We start from the raw sequence: 10322 nt of genomic DNA, 5'->3' as shown, positions 1-10322 counted from the left end.
AAGCACGATGAAACCGGACCGATCTAAAGGATAAAGGGTTTCTGTTCTTCTAGTCCATGGAGGCCCCAGTCCACAAGGGGTGCAGCCTGTCCCAGGGATTGTGATTGCTTCTTTCTTTAATCCCTAAATAATGCCCAGTAAATTCAAAATCCCGTAGTGACCTTCAGAGTCACTTTCTGGGGAAAAAATAGAGAGTACGAAAGAGCACCTATCCTGGTCTGCTGAAGCTATTGATGCTTCTGGAAGATCTTCTATTTCCTTTAGCCACAGACATAGCAAGATGCTAGACCGAGATGGCCGCTCTCGCTTACACCCAGGCACCAGCTTTGCATGGATATGGCCGAGGGGACGTCTACACTGCAGCGAAGGTGTCAGCTCCAGCTCGGGGAGGTGTACATGTGCTAGCTCTGATTGAGCTAGAGCAATATTTTTAGGAAGTGGCCGGTGGCACGGGCTAACCACCAGAGCACAACCCTCTCCGAGATCCATGTCGTTGTGGCTACACTGCTGTGTTTAGCATGCTAGCTCAGCCCCGGTCTACCCCAAAAAATAAGGTCGACCCAGCTACATCATTCAGGGGTGTGAAAAACCCACCCCCCTGAGCGACGTAGTTATGCTGCCCTAACCCCTGGTGTAGACAGCACTACCTTCCGTTGACCTAGCTAGCACCTCTCGGGGAGATGGATCACTTATGTCAATGGGAGAACTGTAGCGTTTCAAGCGTAGACAAGCCTTTAGTCTCATTGCATGATGTGGCTGGTGTCATAAACTCCTGTGACTCTTCCCCACCTCATTGTGACCACCTGTCCCTGCTCATGTATTAACTTTCACCCAGGCCTTGTCTTTGAACTAGGAAGGACCTGGTTGGTACTGAGCAAGTGCAGGGATTGTCCAGTAGTGTTTATTCTGGGATTAAGAGAACTGTGTGTTTCATGGAGTCGCGGGCTGGTCTCCTAGATGGCAGGGGACTCCTACTCTCTCAAAGCTAGTGTGTGTACGTCTACCCAAGCTGGAAAGTACACATCCAACTTCAGCGTAGATGTACTGGGAGAGCAGCATTTGCTCACTGCCAGCCAAATTTTCAAAAGTGGCCACTGAGTTTGAGTATCTCCATGTTAGGTGCCCAGCCTGAGACATCTTTCATTCTGCAGCCTAATGTCGGCCCCCCCCCCGGTTTGAAAAGCCTGGCCTTTATGTCTGCTGCATTTCATCCCAAGTTTCAGTCCCAGAGCTGACCTCTGATATCGATGGGAGTGATGTCCATGTGGGCGATGCCCATTTCTCAGAGCCAGGCTCAGCAGATACATTCCCCACTTCTTTTCCAGAAGCAAAATGGTACAATCGAAATCAATGCTTTGCACCTGTTTAATACATTCAGCCTGTTTAAGAGTTGGGGCTGATTGGGCTAAACTCCGCATTCTTCAATGGAGCAAATCTCTGGTTAATAATTCTACTACCTCGCTCTTTACCAAGGAGGTCAGTATCCTTAACCCCATTTTACAGATGAGGAAACTGAGGCACGGGGAGGGAAACTGACTTGCCCAAGTGACAGACCCAGGAACTGGACGCAGGTCTCCTGAATCCCAGCCACACTGCCTCCTTCTGTTTATAGTAGGAGTTTTGCTCCACTAAAGACTGCAGAATTTGGTCCATGCTTATCACCTTCCTTGGTGGGCTTTGCTCTGTGGCTAGAGGTTGCTCTCCTCACTTTTCACAGCCGGGAGCGCTCTTTGTTCTGGGTGGGTCTGGGGGTGGTTGCTAATGCTCGCCGGTGCCCCCAGCTTTCCCCCCCGTTTTGCACGCCCGGTGGGTCCCTCCCTCATATGGATTTTCTGGTGCCTCCTCAGATATTTCTTCAGCCTGTACCGTTTCCCACACACCGTGCATTTATAAGCCCCGCCCCTGGAGTGCAGCGTCTGGTGTCTAATAAGGTTTTTCTTCTGAGTGAAGCATTTCCCGCACTTGGTGCATTTGCACGGTCCCATCCTGATGTGGATCGTCTGGTGCCTGAAGAGGTTGGCCTTCTGATTGAAGGTCTTCTCGCATTCGGGACATTTGTACGGCTCCTCCCTGGTGTGGATCCGCTGGTGCCTCACGAGGTTTGACCGCTGGGTGAAGCTCTTCCCACACTCGGTGCATTTAAAGGGCTCGCTCATGTGGATCCTCTGATGCCTGATGAGCTTCCTGTTCATCCGGAAACTCTCCCCGCACTCGTTGCACTTATAAGGCCCCTCACTGGTGTGGATCTTCCGGTGCCTAGTAAGATTCGACTTCTGGTTGAAGCTTTTCCCACACTCGGGACACGGAAATATCCTCTCCGCTTTGGGACCGTCCTTCGTCAAGGGATTTTTCTTGCATTTTGTGTTTGCCGGGCTCTCGGTACATGCACCAGAAGTCCCCTCTTCGCTGGTTCTCTGGCGTTTTCTGTGTTTTTTCTTTGGGCTGCAGCTTTCCCCATGTTCGCCATCTGCCCCGGCTCCCTCTTTGATCTGGATCCTCTGGATGGTGCCAAGAGATGTCTTTTGACTGAAGTTGCTTCCATGGTCGGTGCTCTCCTGTGGTTCTTCCTTGATGCGGGGTTTCTGGCATGCCGCAAGACTGCCGATCATAGTGACATCCCTCTGGTGTTCGTTGTCCACCCCAGCTTCCTTTGTAGCCTGGATTCCCCATGGAGGAAAGAGAGGCATCTTTGGATTGAATTGGTTGTCATAGTCGGGGCTGGCTTGTGGTTCCTCCTTAATGTAAGAGTTCTGGTGGGCTACTGTAATGATATTTCTCTCGTGTTCGGGGTATGTGTCTGGTTCCTCCTTAGTCTGGATTCCCCACGGAGTGCTAACAAGGATCTTTGGGCTGGATTGGGTTCCACAAGCAGGACCTTCCTGGGGTCCGTCCTCTGAGTGAGCTCCTGGTATTGTAACGTTCTTCCCCAGGCTAAAGCTATCCTCCTGTTTGAAGGTCACGTCCGGTTCCTCTTTAATCTGGATGACCCGGAGAGGCACGCCATTTACATGTCCAGTGGCTTCCTGTAGCCTCTGCTTTGCGTGGTTCCTCTGGTGGACGTTAAAATACCTCTTGGTGCTCAAGCTTTTCCCGCACTCGGTGCATATGAATGGCCCCCCGCGGAGGTGGATTTTCTGGTGAGCCACCAGTGTTGCGCTCTGGCCAAAGCACCGGCTGCAGTCGGAGCATTTGAAAGGCTTATCCCGTTTGTGTATCTCCTTGTGTGCCGTCAGCGTCCCCTTCTTCACAAAGCTCTTCCCGCACTCGGTGCAGGCGTACGGCCGCTTTTCCTTGTGGGTTCTCATGTGGATGCTGAAGTAGATGCGTGTGCTCAGGCTCTTCCCACAGTGGACACAGATATACGGCCCGCCTTTGGTGTGTGTCTTCTGGTGGGCAGCCAGGCATATCTCCAGCCGGAAGCACCGTCCGCACTCGTCACACTGGAAAGGCCTCTCTCCGGTGTGGATGCTCTGGTGGGTGGTAAGGTGTCCCCTCGTGGTGAAGCGCCTCCCACACTCACCGCACGGGTAGAGCTCCTCTGCTGTGTGGATCCGCTGGTGTCTCTTCAGATTTCCCTTCTTGCTGAAGGATTTCCCACAGTCTGGGCACATATGCGTCTTCTGGGCCGCGCGCTTTGCAGGGTCTTTCATGGTGGCGCCAGACAGCACGTGGATGTGATTCTTCTGTGTCTGGGTTCTCTCTGGTAGGCCAGGCAGCTGCTAGGGAGCCGGTGGAGGGGATGGAGAGGGACTGTTGGAAGGTTGGCAAGGGGCGGTTATAGAAAAGTCAATGATGCAATAGTCAAAGTGCAGCTGATGGGCCCTGGTTGCTCTGCTGAGCAGGAGGAGAGATTGACAACATGCAGCACAGATACTGAGGTGCCAAAGGTCATGCAGCTAACTGGATGGCTCTGGTTCTTCCTTGGGTTGCATTTTCTCATGGAGTTTTTTCTTTCAACCCAACAGCAGAGCTGTTCTCTTAACATTCAGAACTCCCTTTCCCTGGTCATTGCGGTGGGGCTCCTGTTCTCGTCGTATGCCTCAGTCAGTCTTGGAGGTTTAGCATGCTGGATTAAAGCAAAAAGAAAGTCCAGATATTATTCCATGTGCTACTGATAAGACTGCTTGTGCTAATGTGATGGCTGCCATCTTGGCTGACACACCAGAGATTGAACCAGGAACCTCCAGAGCTAAAAGCCTGAGCCGCTACAGCTTACATTAAAGAGCAAAGGCTCTAGAGGTGCGGCTGAAACAGATTCCTCTCCTCTGTGGATCAGGCACTGCGGAGGATGTGTAACACACACTCACCAGCGGGTTACAGTAAGAATAATCCCTTTAATTATGTCTTTTTTTATCTGAGGATCTCAAGGAAATTTACAAATGTTAATTAATTAAGCCTCACAATAACAATTATGACTTGCCTCATTATTCAGATAGGAAAATGGAGGCACAGAGAGGCTAACCTTTTCAAAAGTTAGGATAAAATCAAAGTTGGCAGCATTTGCAATATTAACACTTGGCACTTTTCATTGGCAGATCTCAAAGCACTTTGTAAAGGCAGGGAAGTATCATTACCTCCATATTACAGATGGGGAAACTGAGGCACAGAAAGGTTAGATTGTGTGACCTTGGAAGTGGTGGAATCTAGGTGCTCTGCCCTGTCCATTGGACAAGTTCGGACCGTTGAACCACAAGGCCACATATGCATAGGAAATCATTTCCTAGAATTCCAACAAGGAGGGAGGCCTGAAGGCAGAAGTGAGGAAGGTATGGGTTACTGGAGGATGCTGTCGCCGCAGGGATAGGACATTGGGGATGCTGTCGCTGAGGGAACGGGATGTTGGGGGGATGCCGTTGTGGAGGGGGCTAAGAAAGCAGGAAGTAGGAAAGTAACTACTGCTTTAAAGGCAGGGAAGCGTGGAAATGGGAGATTTCTAAACCTCTGGATACAGCAGTGAAAGTGCGGACGAGGTACGTATATTGCGCTGCTGATTGGGTGGAGCGGTTGCCAATGTACAGCGCTCAGATACCAAGAGTCACACGGGTAACTGGCCAGATAAACAGACAAAAAACTGCAGATGAGAACTATTTTTCATTCAGTTGCATGGACTGCAATTCTGCCTTCGGATAAACCAGCTCAGCTCCTGCTGAAATTAATGAGATTCATAGAACCATAGGACTGGAAGGGACCTCGAGAGGTCATCTAGTCCAGTCCCCTGCACTCATTGGCAGGACTAAGTATTATCTAGACCATCCCTGACAGGTGTTGGTGTAACCCGCTCTTAAAAATCTCCAATGATGGAGATTCCACAACCTCCACAATTTATCCCAGTGCTTAACCACCCTGACAGTTAGGAAGTTTTTCCTAATGTCCAACCTCTAAGTCTTCCTTGCTGCAATTTAAGCCCATTGCTTCTTGTCCTATCCTCAGAGGTTAAGAAAAACAATTTTTCTTCCTCCTCCTTGTAACAACCTTTTACATACTTGAAAACTGTTATCATGTCTCCTCTCAGTCTTCTCTTTTCCAGACAAAACAAACCCCATTTTTTCAATCTTCCCTCATAGGTCATGTTTTCTAGACCTTTAATAATTTTTGTTGCTCTTCTCTGGACTCTCTCCAATTTATCCACATCCTTCCTGAAATGTGGTGCCCAGAACTGGACACAATGCTCCAGTTGAGGCCTAATCAGCGCGGAGTAGAGCAGAAGAATTACTTCTCAAGTTTGTTTACAACACTCCTGCTAATATACCCCAGAAGGATGTTCACTTTTTTTGCAAGTGTAACACTGTTGACTCATATTTAGCTTGTGATCCACTATGACCCCCAGATCCCTTTCCGCAGTACTCCTTCCTAGGCAGTCATTTCCCATTTTGCATGTGTGCAACTGATTGTTTCTTCCTAAACGGAGTACTTTGCATTTGTACTTACTGAATTTCATCCTGTTTACTTCAGATCATTTCTTTAGTTTGTCCAGATCATTTTGAATTTTAATCCTACCCTCCAAAGCACTTGCAACCCCTCCCAGCTTGGTATCGTCCGTAAACTTTATAAGTGTACTGTCTATGCCGTTATCTAAATCATTGATGAAGATATTGAACAGAACATCATTTGTCCCCTGCATTAGTAGCAGTGCTGTATGAACTGAACTGAATATGGTGTTACATAGGACGATAATAGAGAAAATGACCTGGAATGCTTTAATTGAAAAAACAAACAAAAAATATCCTCTTCCAAGCAGAATCCTGGCTTGATTCTGGTGTGTGTATTTAAAGATTCTATCTGGGCCAGCAACGGAGGTGACTTGATCATAGCCCAGAATTCTGAGGGTATTTCAGACTAGCAGACAAAGGCATAACAAGATCCCGTGGCCGGAAATTGTGTCAGTAAAGTTCAACAGCATATTTGTACCAGTGAGGGTAATTAACATTGGAAGGGATTAGCAGCAGTCATCTCTCCATCTCTGGAATCTTTAAACAGACTGGATGTCTTGTTAAGAGAGATGCACAAACACCCAACCCATTATTGGACCCGAGACAGGAATCAGTAGGTGAAATTCTCCGGCCTGTGTTATGCAGGAGGGAGGCCAGACTGGAGGATCACCACGGTCCCTTTCCAGGAAAACATTTGAGCTGCCTTTTAGTTTTGGCAAATGCCACACAGCTCGTTTCTTACTAAATTTGGACCAGATCAAAAGAACAAATCCCCACTGATATTTTCTAGTATCCAGATCACAGAGGGCCAGGGCCAACTCCGCCGCCCCACTGATTTGGGGTTGAATTGAGGGCAGACTATGATCCCTTTCCCGGGTGTGTGGGGGGGGGAGCGTCCTCCTTTGGGCTAGGATGTGAAATACACCCCCGAGCCGTTTGCAGAAAAGGTCTTACCTGAGCAGTGCATCCCTGCAGGCATGTTCCTCCCCTGGAACCCCAGGGACAACCTGGTTTGTGACTTGGCTGCAACTTCTGTTGCAATCGCAGCTGCTGCTGACCGAGAGGAAGTCTGTGCCCAGTGCAGGGAGAGCTACCGGAGGAAGGGTGAAACGAAACAAAGACCAGCAGCAAAGGGTGAGCGCCGGGGGAGAGGCTGGACTCTGCAGTCGGACAGTGCCGGGCTGGATTTCAGCGCGGCCGCGATCCCGTGCACGGGCGGCGCGAGGAAAGGGGGGGGGGGGAATCTCACCCCGGGTCCTTTCTTCTGCACCGTTAGCTTTGCGGGGAACCGGGCTCGCTTGGAATGTTCCCAAGCTCGCAGAGCCTTCTGGGAATTGTAGTTTCTCCCAGAAATCCTGCTGGCCCTGGCAAAAGGCCCCTGGATTGCAATGGGACAGGAGCAGGCACCCGGAGCTGGGCCGGCCCAGTATGTTTTCCTCTAAATCCGGGGGTTCAAAAACCTGCAGCTCCTAGCACCAGGCTGCAACAAGGCCGCTGTCATCTAGTGCTCAGAGTCCCCCCCCCCCCAGGACCTGAAGGGGCCATGTCCTAATGGATTCAATACCTTCTGATCCACTGCATGCGACCTTTGCACCCCAATAGCAGCTCACTGTATCCCTACGGGGAGGACCAAGATATTGGTGTGTAAATGCCAGCGTGCTGGGACCCGGTTAGCACCTCCCACCGATAGATTAGCTAGAGAACGAATTGTTTGACAGGCAAGGGAACTGAGGCACGGCGCTTGAGAGGGATGGATTCTGCCAGGTGTTATCGGACAGGAGCAATTGGGGTAAAAAACCTAACCGGCTGCAAGACTGAGCTGAGCTTGGTAAATTTATAGAGAGGATGGTATGATGGGATTGGCTAAAAATGGCATGTAGCCGATCTGCGACTGCGCGCAGCAAATATCTCCAACGGCTGGTGATGGGACACTAGATGGGGCGTTACTACAGAGAATTCTTTCCCAGGTGTCTGGCTGGTGGGTCTTGCCCACATGCTCAGGGTCTAACTGATCCCCATATTTGGGGTCAAGAAGGAATTTTCGCCCAGGTCTGATTGGCAGAGGCCCTGAGGTTTTTTCACCTTCCTCTGCAGCATGGGGCACGGGTCACTTACAAGTTTAAATTAGTGCAAAGAGTGAATTCTCTGTAACTTGAAGTCTTTAAACCACGATTTGAGGACTTCAGTAACTCAGCAAGAGGTTCTGGGTCTATTGCAGGCAGGGCCGGCTTTAGGGCGATTCCCCCGAATTGGGCCCCACGTCTAAGAGGGCTCTGCGTAGGGTGACCAGACAACAAGTGTGAAAAATTGGGACGGGGGTGGGGGGTAATAGGAGCCTATATAAGAAAAAGACCCAAAAATCGGGACTGTCCCTATAAAATCGGGACATCTGGTCACCCTAGCTCTGCGCCCTAAAGAAGAGCGCCTAACTTAGGCGCCTTTTAAATTTTTTCACTCACCTGGGGGGGGGCGGTCTGGGTCTTTGGCAGCACATTGGCGGTAGGTCCTTCACTCGCTCCTGGTCTTCGGCGGCACGTTGGTGGCGGGTCCTTCAGTGCCGCAGAAGACCCGGAGCGAGTGAAGGGCCCGCCGCCGAATTGCCGCCAAAGACCTGGACTGCCGCCGGGTATTTGAATCGGGCCCCGCACTTACTAAAGCCGGCCCTGGTTGCAGGAGCGGATGGGTGAGGTTCTGTGGCCTGCCACGTGCAGGAGGTCAGACTAGATGATCATGATGGTCCCTTCTGACTTATGAATCTATGAGAGATGCTGAGCATGACAGCTGAGAACAATCAGCACTGCTCAGAACTCCTCATCGCCTCCTGGAGCAGGCCCTCAAGGATCAGACTAACCCAAGCACACAGGAATTCCGCTGCAAGCCATTTTATGCTACATGCTTTATTATCCGGTGCATGAGTAAGGCTGAATCAGTGTAAACCAGTGGATATAGTGTACTTAGCTTTTCAGAAAGCCTTTGACAAGGTCCCTCACCAAAGGCTCTTAAGCAAAGTAAACAATCATGGGATAAGAGGGAAGGTGCTGTATGGATTGGTAACTGGTTAAAAGATAGGAAACAAAGGATAGGAATAAATGGTCAGTTTTCAGAATGGAGAATGGTAAATAGTGGTGTCCCCCAGTGGTCTGTACTGGGCCCAGTCCTATTCAACATATTCATAAATGATCTAGAAAAAGGGGTAAACAGTGAGGTGACAAAATTTGCAGACGATACAAAATTGCTCAAGATAGTTAAGTCCCAGGCAGACTGCAAAGAGCTACAAAAGGATCTCTCAAAACTGGGTGGCTGGGCAACAAAATGGCAGATGAAATTCAGTGTTGATAAATGCAAAGTAATGCACATTGGAAAGCATAATCCCAACTATACATATAAAACGATGGGGTCTAAATTAGCTGTTACCACTCAAGAAAGAGATCTTGGAGTCATTGTGGATAGTTCTCTGAAAACATCCACTCAATGTGCAGCGGCAATCAAAAAAGCAAACAGAATGCTGGGAATAATTGAGAAAGGGATAGATAATAGGACAGAAAATATCATGTTGCCTCTATATAAATCCATGGTACGCCCACATCTTGAATACAGTGTGCAGATGTGGTCGCCCCATCTCAAAAAATTCCATTGGAATTGGAAAAGGTTCAGAAAAGGGCAACAAAAAAGATTAGGGGTATGGAACGGCTTCCGTATGCGGAGAGATTAATAAGAATGGGACTTTTCATCTTGGAAAAGAGATGACTAAGGGAAGATATGATAGAGGTCTATAAAATCATGACGGGTGTAGAGAAAGTAGATAAGGAAGTGTTGTTTACAACGTCTCATAACACAAGAACTAGGGGTCACCAAATGAAATTAACAAGCAGCAGGTTTAAAACAAATAAAAGGAAGTATTTCTTCACACAACGCACAGTCAACCTGTGGAACTCCTTGCCAGAGGATGTTGTGAAGGCCAAGACCATAACAGGGTTCAAAAAATAACTTGATAAATTCCTGGAGGATAGGTCCATCAATGGCTATTAGCCAGGATGGGCAGGAATGGTGTCCCTAGCCTCTGTTTGCCAGAAGGTGGGAGTAGCGACAGGGAATGGATCACTTGATGATTACCTGTTCTGTTCATTCCCTCTGGAGCACCTGGCACGGGCCACTGTCAGAAGACAGGATACTGGGCTAGATGGACCTTTGGTCTGACCCAGTAGGGCCATTGTTATGTTCTTTTGACTATTTCCTGTGATGACGTCGTCTTTACTAAATGGAACTAGTAATGTTCACAAAGCGGTGACCCCAGCAGCGGGTACTCAGACATAGCGCATGGCAGTTTAATCCATCAGTCAGGAACATTGATGCTCTCGGCTCAAAACCAGGTCTCGAATGCTATTGATTCAT

General features: G+C 49.2%; 1 protein-coding gene across 1 annotated transcript; it reads right to left on the bottom strand.

Moving 5' to 3' along the window:
• Window positions 1–671: 671 nt before the first annotated feature.
• Window positions 672–7147, bottom strand: LOC112118738 (zinc finger protein 260-like). Its single transcript, XM_026652155.1, has 2 exons — window positions 6885–7147; window positions 672–4066 (listed from the first exon to the last, which is right to left on the bottom strand). The coding sequence occupies exon 2, from the start codon at window positions 3648–3650 to the stop codon at window positions 1689–1691; it is 1962 nt and encodes a 653-aa protein (XP_026507940.1). The 5' UTR covers window positions 3651–4066; window positions 6885–7147; the 3' UTR covers window positions 672–1688.
• Window positions 7148–10322: the final 3175 nt, after the last annotated feature.

The sequence above is a fragment of the Terrapene carolina genome, unplaced genomic scaffold (genome assembly GCF_002925995.2).
Source record: "Terrapene carolina triunguis isolate 2854851 unplaced genomic scaffold, T_m_triunguis-2.0 Scaffold111, whole genome shotgun sequence".
NCBI lineage: Eukaryota > Metazoa > Chordata > Testudines > Emydidae > Terrapene > Terrapene triunguis.
The sequence above is the reverse complement of the archived record's forward strand: the minus strand, read 5'-3'. Positions and strand labels throughout refer to the sequence as shown.